The following is a 21342-nucleotide window of genomic DNA, read 5'->3' as shown; positions in this document are numbered from 1 at the left end:
CCTAATGAGATTGTTACATTTTGCATACAAAACCCTTGAGGTACTTTGTCATTTTTACATGTTATTTAAAGAAGAAAATTGTTTGCAACAATTAAATCACCTGTGTTAAAGGGATAGTTCACCCCAAAAAAAATGAAAATTCTGTCATGATTTACTCACCCTCATGTTGTTACAAACCTGTATTAAAGAGATATTTTGAGGAACGTTTGTAACCAAACAGTCTTTGAGCAAGTTAATGGTGCTCCTGTTTTCTGTTTAATTACAAATATGGGTGATTCTCGCGAAATTAGACTTATGAGGTGTCATGAAGCATTTTGATAAAAAAGTAAATGCAAAGAGTATCAAAATAAGCATAGAGTTACAAACATCTCTTCATGTACTATTTTGCTCATGATTTCAAATGACATCATACAAACCAATTTTTTTTTTCATATTTAAGGGGAAAATTTTCATTACCGCAACGTGTCCATGACTGGATTTTGGTTCTTTGACATGGAAATATTTATAATTAAAAAAATCTAAAAATAAAAAGCTTCAGTGCATGTTATACTATAAACATTTACAATAAAGAAACATGTGGTTTTGGTGATCATTGGTAAATGTAGAGACAATAATAAGGAATATAAATGTGTCCAAGACCAATTTTCTCATCCTCCGCAACATTTTTCAGTCATTGTTTAAGCCCTCAAGGAACTAACATTTTCAAAAAAAAAATTGTTGGAAGGGACATAATTAACTGTGACACTCAAGATGGCTACCAGTTAAGCAGTTCTTATTTTTTCTCTTCAGATAGAAGAGAACTTTTTAGTTCTCATTACCGAAACATGAGTTTGTAAATGCATATATTTAATGTAATATCATGTTGCGGTAATGATCATTTTTGATAATGATAATCTAAAAAATGTAAATATATTTCAAATCCTATTAATAATGGCTATAGTAAGTTCATACCTTATTATATGTGCAGAAAAAAAATGGCTTCAAGGGCTTTTTAAAAATTCTGATGCTGGACACCTTCTAAATCTGGATTTCATGAAAATCACCCATATGTGTTTAATAAAAAAATGAATACAGGTTTGTAACAACATGAGGGTAAATCAACTATCCCTTTAACACCAGCAATTTAATTGTTGCAAATAGTTTACATCATGCAACACTTACAGGTTATATAAACAAATTACCTGGTGGTACTCTGATATCAGAGGTGTCCAAAGTTGGCCCGCAATGACCTTTAATTTGACCCATGGCATGTGAGATAAGGAAAAAGGATAAACGTCATTGAAGCAGATGTTCATATTTCTAATTAAACATCTACAAATTTTTGTTTTATTTGTACATTGGAAAATATAACTTGAAATTAAATGTAAGGAATTAAAGTAAACATTTTTTGCATGTACATGCATACTTGAAATTGTATAGCATGCATCACAAAACTCAACAAACTCGGGTACTATAGGCTAATAATGGAGAGGACGAGGCAGTGGCATACAGGCAAAGGGAAATTTAAAAATGACTGGCAAAATAAATTCAATTTTTTTAAGTTACCTTTGAAAATAAAACTGCATTAGTTATGCATAAACAGAATAATGTTTGCTAATTTTTAAATATTAGAAAATTATCAATTAGGAGAATCTGGGCAACAATAATTTTAATATGACACAGCAACATTTATTTTCGGCCCCCGTCCCTCAGACATGTTTGATTTTTGGCCCTAGGTAGGAAAACCAGGGTTCCCACACCTTAGTTAACTTCAAATTCAAGGACCATTTCAAGAACTTTCCAGATCCAATACCCTTAAACTCAAGGACTAAATGTGGGGACACATTTCAAGTAAGAACAAGGTTACATCGTGTTACTTTTTAAGATACATTGTTACAGTTCCCTTTTGAGGGAACTCCCGCTGCATCACTGCAGTGACGCTTTGGGGACGCCTCCAGGGGGTAAGTGCGTCTGAATGTGTATATCAAATTCAACCAATGGTGAGGCTTAACAACAAAGACAGGGTGACACAGGAGCCAGGAAGTATATCGCTATCTGAAATATTGACAATGACGGCGTTTCAGGGACCCAGGAATAATGGCAAGGGAGACGCAGCGTCTCGTTCCCTTCTAAGGGAACAACAGTTACATACATAACCCGAGACGTTTTCATGTGTCAAACACAACTATGCAAAAAGCATTTTGGTATGAATCAACATTCGCATACAGAAGATATAAGGAATTAAAGCGAACAGTTTAGCATGTGTTCATAAAAAGTCTAGAATTTTTATAATATTATCCTTCACTACACAGATAATAATATGGATTTTTTTTCCAGAAAACTCAAAATCGATTCAAGCACTTTCAATGACCTGTATCTATGTATGTATCTTTTCAAAAACTTCCCAGGGCCTTGAATTTTTTTCCCTCAGATTCACAAACTTTCATAGACCCGTGGGAACCCTGGAAAAAGTTTGGGCACTCTGTCATATAAACAACAAAAGTGTACATTTAACAGCAGTGATTTTGCTGACAGAGAAGTGCAAAGGTCACAGGTTTGAATCCCAGGGAACGAACATACTGCTAATAAAAATATAAAGTGTACCTTGATTGTATGTTGTCACATTTGATAAACCCGTCTGTCAAATGTATACATTGAATATGCATTTTAATATGTTTGAAGCAACAAAGCAAAGTTTTATCAAAGAGCTGGAACTTAAATCATGTAAATCTTTTTTCCCTTGCAACATATTATTGTATTTAAAAGCAAGTATATGAAGAACTTATTTGATTAACAATTACAAAAGACATGTTTCAGAAGATTATTCTTTACAGATGCCCTAAAATGGGTGTCTATTTATATATATATATATATATATATATATATATGTATAAGCAGCTAAACGCCACCTCCATCAAAAATAAGATAATGATATTAACGTTTTATACATTCATCAAATACTTTCGCTTCAAATTCGCTTAATTTCAGGCTCAAGTCTTCCAAAAAACATGTTTTTTTTTTTGGCAGAATCGATTAAGAATCTGATCAAATTGTCTAATTTACAAGAAAACATGTCAGATATGGTCTGTTTCTCAATGTCAAGGAAGGATCCTCGGAAGCCAGAATTTCAGCATCCTAGGTCATCGACATCTGTCAAAGGACTGTTCCAATGTCGAGGATCCTCGGAATTGCAAAAATATCCCATATAAAGCAAAGGATGCATATGTGCATCCTTCGCGCTCTCAAATCACCCACAATCCTATGCGCGCAGCGCCGAAAGCAAACCTTTTTAATGATGTAATGACGTGCACTTGCTAGCCTGTTCCATTTATGTGTTTTCCAAATCGCCTAGCCTCTGAAGGAAGTGACTTGGAAAGACCAGTCCTGCCAAGGAAGTATCCTTGACATTGAGAAACAGCCATATAGTATAGTGTGGTATAGTATGCAGTGTATGAGTTTAAAAACAGCCAGTGTGAATGGAATTGTTTTTATTACTATTATTGATCATAATCATAGTCATCTTTGCACAAAAAGAAAAAAGGTGTATTTCTCGAACCCCCTTTAACCCAACAGCAACGAGTCTGACACGAAACATAAAATTACAGCAATGAAAAACTTATGTAAATACAAATAATCAACCCTGAAGAAAAAGAAACAATACTAAAGATAATTGGATCCCCAGCACCTTAAACAAATGATCATTTGTGAGAACAGCAAATTACATGACGAAAAGAAGAGAATCATTATTTTCTATGAAGATATAAAACACACATGTGCACACGTCGCCAAACCGGTGACAGACTTTATAAGGAGACGTCATCTCCTCATCTTTAAATAACAACAAAGGTGACACTGCACCCAATGTCAACTGGAGGATGCATGCAATCATGTACAGTTCAGCAGAGATGGATGGATGGATGGATGGCTATACAGTACGTTTGACTGTAACACAACATCGGTGTACCCTTTACCTCACAAAAGCATTAACTGGTTCCTTTCTTTTTGTAGTACTGATCTGCTTTTGCACAAATGATAATAATGCCGACAAAATATTGCCAATATTTGACTGTGGTCTCAAGGCTCTGTTAATACAGTCTCTGCATTAAATAGGAAACTAAGCAAGCCTTTTGGTTATTCAGATGCGACACTCCATCATCATCATCATCATCTCTCTCTCACGCATACACACACTCACTCACATTTTCATAAAAAGTGTACCATCAAAGGCATAATGCCAAACCACCACCTCCAAACAATATGGAGATGGGAAGTTCTTGGCTTGAACCATGTCATACCAGGCAGGTGTTGGGATGAAGGGTGGTGGTGGATGTTGTAAAAATAGCTTAACATCAGTTCCTTAGTCACGACGATGGCATGGGAATGATTAGTTGCATGGATAAAGTCCTTGTGTATTTTCCAGTGATATTTTTTTTAACACAATCCTTTGAGTGTGAAAGCTTCGCCGTGGGTGCTTTTTCGGACATTCTTTATACAAAGGCATAGTACGATCAAGTACACGAGACCACGAGAAAAGAATTAGTTTTTCCTAAGAATATTAAAACATAATCATCTGTAAATACAACAATGAAACGATCAATTTCTATAAGAAAATAAAAAGGCAACAAAAATACACCCGTTCCAGTGCAGCAAATCTAAACCCAGCCGATTAAGAAATAAAATCACTCTAAACATAATTTAGTCTCTTCTCAGTACTGATCACATGTGTTGGCCCATCACTGTGTGTGTGTGTGTGTTTAATGCCGAGGTGCGACCCTGTTTGACACTATAAGACATGCCGGGACATTGTGTGTGTGTAAAGGGGGCGGGAATATTGATCCTCTGTCCTGAAGTGTCACCCTACTTGGGTGTACACCCCTCTTTAATAGGCGATTGGTTTGTTTGTGGGCGTATGAGAAACAAATAACCTGCCTATAGTTTGTACTTCTTACGTTCCCAAACCTCCGAATTATAATCTCAGTATCCAGTATTGAAGGGCCAATGCTATATTTAGCATTTGTATGTATCTGATCTTAGACCTGTCTGTACCTAACCACACCAGCAGTATAGACTGTGTTTGAGTAGTGGCAATTTCCTCCACTCGCACCCGTTCCGAGACACCACATCATTTAAAATGCTACGTTGCGATTCCTGCATTTATTTTCACTCGGAAATCTCAGAGTTTCAGCTCGTTGGCGATTTTGGAAGCGATGTTCTTGAAGGCGATGGACGTTCCGGATATCCTCTTAAAGCGCACGCCGTTGAGCGACAGGCGGGGCAGCTTGCAAACCTCCATCTCCCACTGAACGAAGTCGTCGCGTGCCGGGTTGCCGGCCATGCACAGCAGCATGTAGTGGTCTCGCAGCTCGTACTCGCAGCTGTTGGCGTCCAGGACCTTCCGGATCTCCTTCATCATCTCCCCGGGCTCCATTGAAGAGGTGGTCTTCATGCTCCAGGTGAAACGGAGAGAGCGAGGCTTGGCTTGTTCTTTGAGCGAGGAAAGGGGTGCGGACGGAGAAGTCCCGCCCCCTGGGGAGGACGAGGAGTCCTTGTTGTCGTCCTCGGGCCCGACGCTGGTCTTCTCCGACTTCTCTGCGCTGCTGAGCATGGATCTGGAGAGAAAGAGATGGACAGAGAGGGATGGTGGTGGGGGAGGTTGAAAAAATGATGTCGGTAGGGGGTGAACAGAAAGAGAAAGACAGAAACAAGAGAACAAAGAGGATGTAGGAAGGTGCGTGGGAGAAAAGCGAGAAATCGTCGAGAGACAGAAAATAGAGGGGAATTGAGGGTGTTGAAGAAGAAGAGAGAGAGAGAGGATGAGGCAGTGGTAATGGTTGGAGAGAAACATACGGCTTTAAACAACTAGAAATAAGCATGCGTGCACATGTGAGCGTGCAAATTTATGTGGTGCAAACACATGAGACGGAGGAAAGTCTTTCGCTCTCGTGCCTGCTGCTGCTCAGGATGTGAAAGCGCACCTCACAAACTAAAACTCTTGCATTGATGTGTTTTATCCTAAAGGGATAGTTCACCCAGAAATGAAAATTCTGTCATCTTTTTCTCATCCTCATGTTGTTCTAAACCTGTATGAGTTTATTTATTTTGATGAGCACAAAAGAAAATATTGTAACAAATGATGGTAAGCACACAGCTGGCTCAACCATTGACTTCCATAGTAGGAAAACACATATAATGGAATTCAATACTTACCATCGTTTATCAAAATATTTTCTTCATCATTTATCACAATAATGCCATCATATTTGTTTTCCTACTATGGAAGTCAATGGTTACGGCAGCTGTGTGCTTACCATCATTTGTTACAATATCATCTTTTGTGTTCATCAAGAAACTCATACAGGTTTAGAACAACATGAGGGTAAGTAAATGATGACAGAATTTTCATTTTTGGGTGAACTATCACTTTAATGTAACCACGAGGTTTAGCTGCGTATCTTGAGTAAACTGAATTCATGCAATTCACAATAAAGATGGTTGTGCCTTACACTGTAAAAAAAGTTGATTTAACTTTAAAAAGTAAGTTAATCCGGTTGCCTTAAAGGAAAACACCACAGTTTTCACTATTTAACCTTGTTCTTACCCCAACTTAGACGAATGAATACATACCTATCTTTTTTTCAATGCGTGCACTAAATCTTTGCACAGCGTGTTGTGAATGTGTTAGCATTTAGCCTAGCCCCATTCATTCTTTAGGATCCAAACAAGGATGAATTTAGAAGCCACCAAACACTTCCATGTTTTCCCTGTTTAAAGACTGTTACATGAGTAGTTACACGAGTAAGTACGGTGGCACAAAATAAAACATGGCAATGGCGGAAGAGCACTTAGTTTGTAGCACTTCAACCTCAGGCGCAGTAATATTAAGGCAAGTTTGAGCGAGAGGGGGAGTAGTCAGGAGTAGAGGTCTTCTTAGGTCCAAAGAAATGTACCCGACCCTAAATGACCCAAGTCACTTTATACCCGAACATGCATAATTTTTTTTTTTAAAGAAAGAAACGAGAAAATTAGACCCGAGTCCGACCTGAAGCAGTGGCCTTTTTTAACCCAACTGGACCTGAATGTAAACGGCACCGTCGGGTGTGCAGTCTGCAGCCACACACGCAGCAGTCAGACAGAAAGAAACCCCGCTGGCCTCGCAACCAATTTGGCGAGCTGCTCCATTAGTTTGAAGACGACAGGTAATCGCTAAAATGTACATTGAAAACATGGAAGTGTTTGGTGGCTTCTAAATTCATTCCTGTTTGGATCCTAAGGAATGAATGGGGCTAGGCTAAATGCTAACACATTCACAACGCGCTGTACAAAGATGAAGTGCACGCATTGAAAAAAGATAGGTATATATTAATTTGTCTAAGTTGAGGTAAGCACATAGTAAAATACTGAAAAACGGTGGTGTTTTCCTTAAAATTTTTGAGTTCAATCAACTTAAAAATATTAATTAACAAAAGTATTAGTTTTTGTGTAAAAATTGTGTCAACTAAGATTACAAGGCAACCATGTAACTTACTTTAAGTTGAACAAACAAATCAATTTTTACAGTATATTTCAAATCCAAAAATCATATTTTTGGTGCGTCTTCCACTTTTCGGCATGGGCAAATTCAACACTGTGTTGGCACTCATGTTCACCACATTTCAACTCAAAATGATGATTTGTAACATTTATTACAGTACTAATGCTGTATTTCTTTCCAATCCAATTCATGACGCTGCCCAAAATATCTAAGACTACCGAGACTGTAATATGTAAATTGAGGCAGTATGTACATGTATACACATGTATTAAGTTATACTTGTAATATTATTTGGCCTGGCCAGATGACACAAGCAAAAAACATTCAACTGCGCATGTGTTTGCACATCAGAAAGACAGGTGGTAATCTGAAGCTCATTCACAAACTTACACCAAAATAAATCTATTAAAAGTCATGACACATCTCACACACACACACACACACACACACACACACACACACACACACACACACACACACACACACACACACACACACACAGCAATTATTCCTCCAATCAAATCCATTTACTAATATTTGATTTGTACAATAATCAACTAATATAAACACCTCTTAAATTCCCACATACACCTCTTAGTTTCTACTGATTAGAACTTTTTTTTAGGAAATCTTTGCGTTTTGTTCTCACCTGCTCCCCTCCTCTCGACCCTCTCCCTCATAGGGGCTCCTCGGAAAAAACGTAACAGGTCTTAGTCTGAGTTCTAGTTTATCTCATCTAATACAGTGAGCGGAAAGATAAAGGGCAGTCTAACACCACATAAGGCTATGAAAACATTTACCCTTCCACATTCACTCCATCCCATAACCACAGAGTCCACCAATTCACATGTCCACTTAATTTCTTTTAAAAGTTTAACATTTGCGATACACTATCAGAATAAAATGGTCCCAAGCTGTCAATGGGGCACTACCCTTTAGGTACAAATGTGTAAATATATATGGAACCAAAATGGACCTCTGAGTAACCAATATGCATTTCTGAGCTACTAACAAGACCTATAGATGCAACGGTACCACCCCAGTGACAGCTAGGAACCATTTTGTTATTAACAGTGTATGTATGCAAGTGTAGACAATAAACAGATGAATGGGAGTTTCAGTAACATGAAGTGGAGTGGAATGATGTAGGCCTGTCCAAGATGCTCTAAAGGATTCTACACAGCCCCGTCACCATGGTAACTACAGTCACCTGCCCCTACAGTCCGTCTGCTTCATAACCCAACACACAAGCATACCAAATACATCACCAGACACAGACAAACATACAGACAGACAAACAAACAAACAAACAGACCAACTGAAATTATTACCAAAGCCCTACTGCTAAAGTCCACACAACAAGACAGAAATAACACAACACACAGTAAGAAAAACAAGCTTTGACAACCCAAATCTGTCTGGATAATTCAAAGAGGGTTAAAACACGTGCAAAGCTGCATCTGTGTCATTAAAACCACCGAATGACACACAATACATTCAATTCCTGCAAATAATAATTAGTCAATGATTCATATACATAACAAAATACAGCTTTTGACCACCAGGGGGCGCAAAGTCATCAGCGTCTGAGCAAACCGCTCACTTGCGCCCTCTGTTGGAATGAAAAACTTTACAAGCAGCTCACATCATTTTCAGTCAGTCACTTTAAGATAACAAACATGTTATTATAACAATGCAATTATGTCAGATGAAGAACAGGTCTTATTTGTTAGTGTTAGTGATTTCAGACAGATGGAAGTCATATATCTGGGATGGCACGAGGGGCAAGTAAAACATTTAAATTATTAGAGATATTCCTTTAATGAAATTCCTAATAGTATTCCTATGTTGTTTGATTGCAAGCCAAGTTTAGTCGTTTTCCCCTGCGTTCTCGAGATGACATGCTAGAAAGATTTTTGAACAATACAGGGACAGATGCAAATCAATGCAAAGTAGTTGAGTTTGCATGCCTTCACCACAGCTGTGGATTTCTTTTTCCATGACATCATATCCTATTAGTCGTGTTAATGATGACATCATCAGGTGTTATTATCAAAGCCCTGTGTTATTTGAGCAGGCCAAGACACCAGTCAAACACACACATAACAAGGTATCTGGGACACACAGGTAACTGACAGGGAGAGAGGGAGAGGCTTTGGGTGTTACTGCGAGAAGTTTAGGGCGGTGGGGTTTTAGGGGCTGAAATTGGTGGTTAGTGGTGATCAGGACACGGCACACAAATAAAAACAATATAAAAGAAACCAAATGCAAAAGAGCAAATCACAGAAAACCCTGAGGGGTGTAGACAAGGAACAAGGAAAGAGAAATAAAAGGTCAAATCAGGACTTAAATAGAAGGGGGGGGGGGGCTTTGTTGCCTACCTTCTGGGGAATCTGAATGACAGATTTCTACAAAACAGAGGAAAAGAAAAAAAAGAAAAAAGCAAAGAAATGTACATTTGTAAATTTAAGACCAAAAAGAAAAAAAAAACAAGCAAAAATGTCTTAGTGGTCGGGTTTCTTAAACTGTTGAGCAGGTAACATTAGTCATATGGGTCACTTCATGCAATTAAACAATGAAGTCAATTGGTAACACCCCTTGTTAGGGTTCAAAACACAAACTGCCTTAAATTAATGTTAGTCAACATGACATCAAAAATGACCCTATTTACTTTATTACATATATTGAACAGGATCTTTACTAACGGTGTAATAAATTTGTTTTTCAACTAATGTCACTGGGAAGCACATTAAAGCAAACAAAGTTGAAGAGCTGTTGCAAGTAATACAGTAAAATCTTGCAGTCAGTCATTTTAAAGCAATAGTTAACCCCGAGATGAAAATTTGCGTATATTTTAATTACCATCAAACCATCCTAGGTGTATATAACATTCTTTTTCAGCCAAACACAGATTAAGTTATATTAAATATTTTTTTTACCTTTATAATATTATTGGATAGTGCCCCATTTTTAAAGCTTGAAAAAGAGCATTCATACTAGTGCCCCATTTTGAGATCGTCCTATCGTCAGCCTATGAAATCGCGATACACGATTGGTGGACAAAAAAGCAGCAAGGGCAACACTTTCATGACCGCAACCTTCTTAAAACTGATGCCATTAATCCGAGCACAGAAAAGCTCAGGTTACAAATTCTCTCGCGCAAAGTGAAACCCACAAACCCTCTCATGGGAGGAAAAGCACGCAATGTGCATGTTAATGTGATACTATGATGATAATAATAATAACCATCGGCCAATATCGTCATGAAAGCCTGGTTTTGGCGATATGTCTGACGATCGTCGATACACAATACTACCGTCTATCGGCACAACCCCGGCTACTGTAGAAACATGACAGCGACTTCCAATTAAGGAGACCTGCGGTGTATGTAGATAAAAATGGCTCATTCTAAGGTAATAAAAACACAACAGTTTATTTAGTAAGATCTTTATACACCACTAATAATATAGTTATGTAAATTGCATTTCTGTCAAGAGATCCTTCTAAAAGTTAAACAATGCACCTAGCCTTGGTTTCCCCGTGCTGCCTAGCGCGCAAATTTATTCACGCTGCAAGTCTAGCATGGAAACCATGTACCAATTTTTCAAATAGGGAACCAATCACAGAACGGGGAGGGGGCAACAAGAGATGACGAAGTCTATGCGACACACCGAAGCAATGCGGGAGCAGACGCGAAGTTAATTTTCGATGCAGGCTTAGATAGTGTTCTAGTAGTAGTAGTTTTCAAGGCAAAGTTTATTTAAAAAAGAGCAACTTTTGGCGTTAAACAATTTCATATCCAAGAAGGATGTTTGGATATGGCAAGACATGATAGCAACAGAGTTTTATAGGACCAACCTGCTAGTCATCAACGCAGTCCATTTAACTTATAAATGGTAAGTGGTATTATTAATATCATATTGTCATTATGCCTGTACTGTGGTTGTCACAGTGCCATTAAGTAGTGTTGCTTTTCAATATCAATATACAGCTACCGGTTTAGTTGCATAGATTTTAGCTATGTGCACACGTACCCGATAAAAGTTGTTTACGTTTGAATTGATGTCGCTCTACATACCTCATCTGTTAAAATTGAAATGATTGGCTAATGAGCTACGTACAGATGCATTTGATAGACATTCGTAGCGCCCAATAAACGGCTCTGGGCATTCGTTAACCACGCCTCAAATACGAGAAAATGAGCATGTGGTTTCCAGACCACGTCTCATTCTCTATGAGACTGCTCTGGTGTTAGCCAGGCCACAATGCCCCTTTAATATAACTCAACAATTTTGGCTGAAAGAAGAAAGTAAAAGTTTGAGGATAAGTAAAATATGGGCTAGTTTTTATTTTGGGGTGAACTATTTTTTTAAGCCGGTTACACTTAACTCATTCCCCGCCATTGACAAATGACCTCATCAATTAAAAGAAAAGATTTGCATGAAAAAATGTGTTCCTGCTGAGTTTTATGGTAATCTGTAGTACTGCGATTAACCATTGGATGCCGCTCTCACCCAATAAAAATGTAAGCAATTATTTATGAATTGTACACTCCGTGTATGTTTTGATAATCATTCTAATTCTGATCTCTAAAAAAATACTTTACAAAAATGCAATTATTTCAGCTTTTTGTATTTTTGAAGAAAAATACCTATATTTAAGAATTTATAAACAGAGAAAAAGATAGGATGAAAATTTTTTTTTTCTGTTTTGTTTGTTTGTTTGAAAGCAGAGGGTCTGTTCTTTCATTTGATATATATGTATGTTTATATATTTTTAGAAGACATTTTTCCTAGAAGGCATTTTGTAAAACTTTAGTTAATCACAAAAAAGCTGGTGGGAAACTGGCGGGGAATGAGTTAATAAAGGTTATAGCAGTCACAGTAAACACAAATGGCATTGGGATATGTTGAGATGGACCTCCAGGTTGCTAACTTGCTATCTCTAAATTGACTCAATTACAGGGACAATTTTTTGTACAGAATGCCTGCTCTCAAGATCAAACCAGATTCATAAGAATAAAATCAATACTTAATATTATATTCACATTGGATATTGTTTTTTTTTGTGTGACTTTCTGTTTAAACACTACTCTTTCATTCCCACAGTGGCTTGAACTTGCACACAAAAGGACATAAAAACAAACAGACAAACACACACTCGTACACAAAACAATTGTTTGGAGAACGGCAACTGCCATTTCACCCTTTCTTTTTGAAATCTGAAACTGGACATGAGATAAAAGCCTCCTATTGTACACGCTGAGAAAGTTTTTGTGTTTGAGTTTAAGAACAAAAAGTTTTGTGCTGTGCTGTTAAAAATTACACCATTTAAACCCAACGTATACTGTCTGAAGGAACCGTGTTATTATGCAGCGTAAGATTTATGTCAACTGCTATGGGGTGGCAGTAGTGAAAGCGTACCGAGGTGTCCCCTTCATAAGTATTTATAGAGCAGGGGAATGCAATACCTCAGCTGTTACCAAGGATACTGTCGCCACGGAGGTGTGGGAAAGGTAGAAATGTGTTGCTGAAAGTTAGAGACAGAGATGATGAAACTGACGAGAAATATGCAAGCGTATAAATAAGCTGAGATTCGTGTTGAGATAACAGCGCACTCATTGTCAAATAAAGGCCCGACCCTGTGGGTGAAATGTGGTTCGTGAGGAAAAAGTCTACTTGTGAAAAGTAAAAAAAAAAAAAAATTATCGTAATAACAGAAACCTACGAAATGGGCATCACACACACAGCTCAAGTAGGAAGCAGAGCTGTGATAATGTGATGTGTCAATGCGGCCGCCTTCTGTTTAATCTTTTTTTAACAACTCTCGTTCTCTGGTTTTTCACCACCATCCTTTAAACGCCAAAAATACCCGGCATTCGCACTCATCTTCACACCACATCTCTCAGCCAGACTCTGGCTTTTTGTGTTAACGCCTCCCGAAACCTGCTCAGTCTCTCCCTGTCATTCACCCATCACAGCTCGCCACAACTCTTTCTCTCTCACCTGCGCACAAACTTTGAGGTGAACTTGCTGAAGATGCCCGAAGCCGCAGGTCGTCGTTGTTGGCTGTTGCCATGGGAGAGTGAAGGGGAGGCGGGGCCTCCGTGGTACGGAGAACCCTGTTGGTCTCGTGCGCCCCTTTGTTGCCCCAGGTGAAAGGTGTTGCGGGTTGGCACCCCTCTTGGGAAGTTGGTACGATCCGTCCCAGCTGCACTGCTGATATTGTGGGCTGACGGGGAGGCACCAGGTGCTCTCTGAGGGGGATCACTGTGACAAAACGATGTTTGTTACAAACAAAAGGAAACAAATAAAAATTAGTATATTATATATAAAACTTTTTTTTTTACATGAACTTTCAAAATTAAACCCTAAATAAATAATGAAATGATAGCAGGGACATGTAAGGTTCATTTTTATCATCTAAATCTGCAGAAAGAACAGCAACAGATGGTATGAAATCTTCATTTTTTTATTTTTTAAAAGATTCACCATGAATGTAATTCTGTTTAATTTTTTATCTTATATACAAATGCTATATATTTTGAGATATGTTTGCGTTATGTCCTCTGTGCTACATGTTATGCAATGTCAAAATAATACAATATAGCTGACATCACATATCTGACCCAACCCATAGTTCTTTAATCGGCTTAATCTCTCATTCCCACACACACATATTGTAAAACTTTTTCACTGCATGTGTGCGCGCACTGAAAACTGTCTGTGAAAATCTCACACAACCATGTCATGTCCATGCCAACATCTGTTTAAGAGACAACCAGTGTAGTTAAATCTTGCCAAAACCAGGCGCCAATTGGCACAGGCCAGGGAAGTCACATGACTCTGGGTGCATTAACTTGCCAAATAGCTAGATTACAAAACACTGTACAGTCACTTCAGCAAGAAGGTGAAGTGTGAAGATCTCTCAGACATGGCTGTGTCCTATAATGACCTTTTTAAGCTCCTGATTTGACAAGGTTTCACACACTGGTTTGCGTCGAAGAAGTGAAAACTTTTGTACAAAACTTCAGTACTAAATCCTGTCTCTGAAACGACTGCCTTAATGACTGCAAATATTTATAGGCTACAGTAATAAAATCTTGCCAAAAGTTAATGCAGTTATTTAATGATGGTTATGTAATAATTGTAATAAACATGTTGAGATGCTCTCAAACATGAATTTGACCTTCTGTCTCTAAGTCCTGGTCACCATTTCACTACCATTTAAATAAATATTGCCTGATTGACGGCATTTATGTTGTATACTCATTCTAGTATAAAACACCAAAATGTATGATTAAGTTGTTGTCGATAGATAGAAATAGTCCTGCGCTTCAGTTTTTCTCTTGCAAATATTCTGTTTTAAAGCAGTACATGTTCAATTTGACTTCAAAGTAACAGCAAAGCATAATTTTTGGTCACCATGCGACTGACTCACTTTAAACAAACGTCTATTCTTTTCCTCGGTTACATCTCAAACGTCTTTTTCTATTTTGTAATTCACAATCACTTGCTTACAAATCTAAACATAAGCCCTAATACATGGACTTAATATGATCCCAAGTTGAACAGGAAAATTCACAGCATTTCAAAACATTCAACTGTGTGCAGATAAGACCTGAATCACTTCACACATCACTGGGACAGCATTGTAACATGGAGCAAAGAATAATCAGGGATCAATTTGGGGATAAACCTAGGCATACTAATACGCACAAACACAGGTTAAGGGACCTATGGTAACACAATAGTATGTTGGAAAAGTTAAAATCACACACCAGCAAATACTGACAGGAGCTTAAGGACAAAACCCATGTCACTGTGAAAACACATCTGCCTATATGTCAGGAAATGCATGGGTCAAAGTAACATCAGTGTAACATTACAGTAGCTTTAACACGTGTTACGATTGATGCTTGCAGCTGAGATTTCACAGTGATAAATCACACATTTCTGGGGTGTTAAAGTGAAGGCCGTGTCACATGACTCATATCATTGTTCTTCAATGCGCTGAACTTTGTTGAGCAACACCGTCACCAGGAACTACATAGTAATGTGAAAATTTACATTGAGTTTGTGGCTTATGTCTCAAAGTGCACCTAATAATTTCTGAAAATTAAAAATTCTCAACTTATCAAGTTTGTACACAAATACAGTAGTGGCTAAAAGTGATGTCCAATTATAAAACCAATTGGCATCTTGGTTCTTTATTCAAATATTTATTTAAAGATCATGAAACATTTTGTAAGCATTGGTACATAAAAATATAGCCCAAAACAACCAAGAAAAAGGATCAAATCGCAACATTAACAACAGATAAAATTATAATCATTGTTTGCTTGTAGCATTTTGTTTTCTATGCATGCTTTATGTATATTCAATTAAAACCCAGATGGTTTGCCTTTTTGCCAAATTATTTTATTAACTTATCTTAATTTTAGTCTTTTGTCCATTTTGTATAATACATCATAATTTGACAGTTTGAAAAAATATAGTTTTTCTTCCTCGGAGTTCACTTTTGACCACTACTGTACTTCGACTTGTAAAGCAATCCAAGAAAATTGATTTGTAAACCAAGTCCTTTTACTTCACGTATTTGCCTTGATTATCTGACATAAAGGGATAGTTAACCCAAAAATGAAAATGTCATAATTTACTCTATCTTTATCTCATGTTGCTACAAACGTTTTACTTCCATAGTATTTTAGATGTATTTTATGGAGGACCACAAGATTCATGCAAAATGTAATAAAGAACTTCAATATTTAGTAACTACCTGGACAATAAAAATAGCAATTAATAGATTTGTTTAAAAATTCATTAATTCATATATAAATAAATAGACAAAGTTACAAAAAAATCATTATGTAACATTTTATAAGGCAATAAAAAGTGAGATTATAAAAATAATGTAGACATGAAATATTTATCCATTAATAAATAGTTCAAAGTAATATAACAATTTACAAAAACAACATACAACACTCAATAAGTTCATAATTTTAAATTGCATTTATTCGATTTGCTTTTCGTTTTAGCCTCTCTATTTAGCTTTTCCGTGATTCTTTGGGTCCTTGCAAATGGTCAAATGAGAAATGCAAATTAGCTATGGCCAGGTGGATGTAGCAAGCTCGCTGATTGGCTCTGATTGTACGTCATGCACAGATTTATAGATCTCGGATGAGGACCCAAAGAGTCACGGAAAAGCTAAATAGAGAGGCAAAATGAAAAGCAAATTGAATAGCGAAAAGAATAAGGAGAACCATCAGGAAAATGAAAACATAAATGTTAAACGGAAATGCCCTTTTAAATGCCCAAATTAAACCTGTATTTGTAGTTCAATTTATAAATCCAGTTATTTATTTCTCTTTTTAAATCGCTTTTTGAAATACATTTTGAAATTCCATTATTTAATTAAGAATTTGTAAATGCAATTTAAAATGATGAACTTATTAAGTGTTTTATGTTGTTTTTGTAAATTGTTATATTAATTTGAACTATTTATTAATGGATTAATATTTCATTTCTACATTATTTTTATAATCTCACTTTTTATTCCCTCATAAAATGTTACATAATGATTTTTTTGTAACTTTGTCTATTTATTTATATATTAATTAATGAATTTTTAAACAAATGTATTAATTGCTATTTTTATTGTCCAGGTAGTTATTAAATATTGAAGTTCTTTATTACATTTTGCATGACTCTTGTGGTCCTCCATAGTATTTTCCTACTATGGAATTCAATGAGGCCTGATCAGTTTGGTTACAAACATTCCTTCGTGTTCATCAGAACAAAAAATGTATACAGGTTTGTAACAGGGCCAGTGAAAAATGTAAAATTCTAAAATCTTAAAAAACACTTGTTTAAAAGCTTGCATCAGGTTAATTTCAATGCACATAGTGTAATTATGTTAATTTTATCCAATAAAAAATTACATTTGAACAATTTTTATGAAAGTTAAGAATGAATGGCCCTGAAAAAAGGTCAAATGGTGTAACAGCCAATTGTGCCAAAGAATGAGAAATATTAAATATTTTATCCACCTTGATGGCATATAAGTGTAATCATCAAAAAATCATTTTAAAATATCATTTGATTAGTTATTTCTAAATGTAAATTTGAATGCGTTTTTGTAAAATTTGTCCTGACATATGCTGAAAACAGCTCTGTTTTACAAATAATCTTTGAAAAATTATGTAAAAAAATCATATTACACTAAACTAGATGGTTATATTTTATTCCACATTTTTTTTATGAATATATTTATATTTTCATTTAAAAAAAAATAGTTACACCAGTTGACGGACCGGTTACACCACATTGACATTTTTGCAATTATCCCCCAAATATTCTTTCAAGATGAAATAAAACCAGAAATTGCCTACTGCAGCATAGCTGGCTCTGATTGGATTGTAGGTCTGCTGTAAAGCAAGTTTTTGTAGGTTTCACTCTAACTACAGGACCGCTACCCGACGGTTGAAAACTTCTTTAGTGTGGTTTTGGCCGATAGAGGACTGCAAAGCGAATGTGAAAGTGCCGTTCACCCGGTTTCGAGTGGATGAACGGCTGAAACCTTTTTGGAAACGTTATTTTAAAGGTAAAAAAAACTCTTTAGTGTTGCTTTAACAACAGGAGTGTGTAAGTGATGACACAATATTGGGCGAGCTATTCCATCACGTTCAAAATAGTTCAATACGTCACTTTTTGCTTGCACTTTTTTCTAGCTGCTTTTAACATGGAAGTTAAATGGGGCACGACACTTGTCATGTGACTCAAATCATGTGAAAGGCCTTGAAAAGACAGAAGGAGTCACACTATGTTTTATACATGGCTCTTCACTCACTCATATATACAATGCACAGATCTGTATATATGGCCCTTGCACAAAGGTACAGTTTCACTTAAAAGAGGAAACGGTACACAGGGGAATGAGAGAAGTGATGTATCAAAGCAGCAGTACCTTCTCTCAATGGTCCCCAACCACGCTCGGAAGAGCCTCAGCTCACTGCATGCAACAGACCAGCCATTCACTTACAACAGCACTGACACCAATCATTCCCACTCCACGCTATAATCAAGGCTGGGTAAATATGGTGTTTGCTTATATTTTAATTGATGGGGAAGATGAATCTGATGCCATGTTGCAAGTGCGACTCGTACCACCCACTATAACTGCAAGGCTTAATGTGCTGTGTCAACGTGTGGTGGTGGTGGTGACCAACAGGTCGTGGCTCGGACGCATGTGCTTTGCTAAAAAACGGCTCTTGAAAGTGTCATTTGGCCACAGATTGAAGTGGGGTCTGTTTATTGTCAGCAGAGGGATGTTATCTTTGACTGGGGTGATACAGGAATGCGGCACAACTGCTCCACAGTGCATGTGTGTGTGGTAAAAAGGTACAAAGTAAACAAATCGCATCACAGTCCCTATTGTCAAGGGTTAGCTATCACCATCAATTTCCTTTCTTAACAAGTAAAATAAACACATAACTATACTGTGTAATAGCAAATGTTATTATTTCTTATCTTTGTCCCTGAAAACCCTGCTGAAAATACCAGTGGAGACCAGCAACATATTTCCATCCCAGTCCAGGCTGGTTTATAATGACCATAGAAGTTTTGCTGACCAAGAAACCCAGCTAATTTAGCTAGTCAAGACATCCTAGGCTGTGGACCAATGTCCTAAACGCAATATATGATGTTGGCCAGACATGTTGGTCTTTTGAGCAGGGATATCAAATATTTGCCTTGCTTTGTTCTACTTATACATCTCGTTGTTGACTCTCTGTAAACTCCAGAAACAATTTCACAACCTCCTTTTCTTCCAAACACTGACTTTTAAGTATGCCGAATCCCCTGTCGCTTCTAATTGCTATAGTTAATAACTTTCCAGAATAAAGTCATTGTTTTACATGACATTGTAAAGTATCTGACATGACTTGCCGACTGTTTCCAGTCAGGCTCTCTTTGTGGTGGCGTGTGGACTTGCCTGGGCCGGTGTGAGTGCAGGTCTGCGGGGCAAGGATGGGCAGAGGTGGAGAGGGACTTGTGATGGCGGGGGCGTGAGTAAGAGGAGGATGAAGAGAGCACGGCGCCGGCCGAGGCCGTGGAGGCGCGGGACCCCGGAGTGCTCAGGCTGATGGAAGAGAGAACGGACAGCGTTCCCCCCATGCGCACACACGTACAAACCGACACACGCGTAGACACGAGTGCGTGCAAATGTGTGGAGCAGGGAGGAAGGGAGAATCATTCCATTAGAAAAACCACACTAGGCACACATTAGATAGATGGATTCATAGGTAGATAGATAGGCAGGTGGGTAGGTAGAAAGATAGATAGGTAGAAAGGTAGGTAGATAGTAGGGATGCGCGATAATTTGCATGCGATATCATGCACATCTCATCAGTAAAGGCGGTTCCTTGATTAGTTGTACATCGCCATCACCTGCTATTCAGATGGAGCAGCATTTACTACCGGAGTTCACTGGCAAGCTGGGCCATACGCAGGTGATTCGACCGCAAAAATTAATGCGAAATTGCCCGATTGTCAATGAACTACGGCTTTGTGTAGTAAATGCCGCTCCATCTGAAAGCAGGTGATGCCGATTTACTTCTAATCACAGAACAGGCTTCACTGATAAGATGCGCAATGACAATCACATGCAAATTATTGTGCATCCCTATTAGATAGGTAGGTAGATAGATACGTAGGTAGGTAGGTATGTGGATGGATGAAAAGATGGGATGGATGGAAGAATAGATAAATGGAACAGATAGATGGGATGGACTTATGGATTGATGGGATGGACTGATGGGATAGGATGGACTGAACTGATGGATGGATGGGATGGGATGGACTGGACTGAACTGATGGATGGACTGATGGGATGGGATGGACTGGACTGATGGATGCATGGTATGGACTGAACTGATGGATGGGATGGACTGGACTGGACTTGACTGAACTGATGGATGGATGGACGGATGGGATGGACTGGACTGGACTGATGGATGGGATGGACTGGACTGATGGATGGGATGGACTGAACTGATGGATGGGATTGACTGAACTGATGGATGGGATGGTCTGAACTGATGGATGGGATGGACTGAACTGATGGATGGGATGGACTGAACTGATGGATGGGATGGACTGAACTGATGGATGGTATGGACTGAACTGATGGATGGTATGGACTGAACTGATGGATGGTATGGACTGAACTGATGGATGGTATGGACTGAACTGATGGATGGTATGGACTGAACTGATGGATGGGATGGACTGAACTGATGGATGGATGGGATGGACTGAACTGATGGATGGGATGGACGGATGGGTGGGATGGACTGATGGATGGGATAAACTGATGGATGGGATGGGATAGGATAGACTGAACTGATGGATGGGATGGACTGAACTGATGGATGGATGGATGGGATGGACTGAAGTGATGATGGATGAGATGGACGGGATGGGATGGACTGAACTGATGGATGGGATGGACGGATGGGTGGGATGGACTGATGGATGGGATAAACTGATGGATGGGATGGGATAGGATAGGATGGACTGAACTGATGGATGGGATAGGATAGGATGGACTGAACTGATGGATGGGATGGACTGAACTGATGGATGGGATGGACTGGACTGGACTGAACTGATGGATGGGATGGGACTGAACTGATGGATGGGATGGGACTGAACTGATGGATGGATGGGATGGGACTGAACTGATGGATGGGATGGACTGATGGATGGATGGGATGGACTGATGGGATGGATGGATGGGATGGACGGATTGGATGGACTGATGGGATGGAC

At 38.2% G+C, this 21342-nt stretch overlaps 1 protein-coding gene across 8 annotated transcripts in view; it reads right to left on the bottom strand.

The window, feature by feature from the left end:
- Window positions 1-3452: 3452 nt before the first annotated feature.
- The window catches only part of mark2b (MAP/microtubule affinity-regulating kinase 2b), a 63445-nt gene continuing 45555 nt past the window's right edge, over window positions 3453-21342 (bottom strand). For 3 of the 8 annotated variants that reach the window (XM_065248742.1, XM_065248743.1, XM_065248749.2), the window contains exons 15-19: window positions 19505-19651; window positions 13516-13779; window positions 9892-9918; window positions 8160-8195; window positions 3453-5588 (exon numbers count right to left, since the gene is read on the bottom strand). In XM_065248742.1, the coding sequence (XP_065104814.1) occupies window positions 5153-5588; window positions 8160-8195; window positions 9892-9918; window positions 13516-13779; window positions 19505-19651 (910 nt within the window). In that variant the 3' untranslated portion in view covers window positions 3453-5152. The remainder of the gene's footprint in view (window positions 5589-8159; window positions 8196-9891; window positions 9919-13515; window positions 13780-19504; window positions 19652-21342) is intronic. The other 5 variants (XM_065248748.1, XM_065248750.1, XM_065248746.1 and 2 more) reach the window with 4 other exon arrangements.

Source organism: Paramisgurnus dabryanus, chromosome 2 (genome assembly GCF_030506205.2).
Source record: "Paramisgurnus dabryanus chromosome 2, PD_genome_1.1, whole genome shotgun sequence".
Lineage (NCBI taxonomy): Eukaryota > Metazoa > Chordata > Actinopteri > Cypriniformes > Cobitidae > Paramisgurnus > Paramisgurnus dabryanus.
Note: the sequence above shows the minus strand (reverse complement) of the source record. Positions and strands in the feature narration are given on the sequence as shown.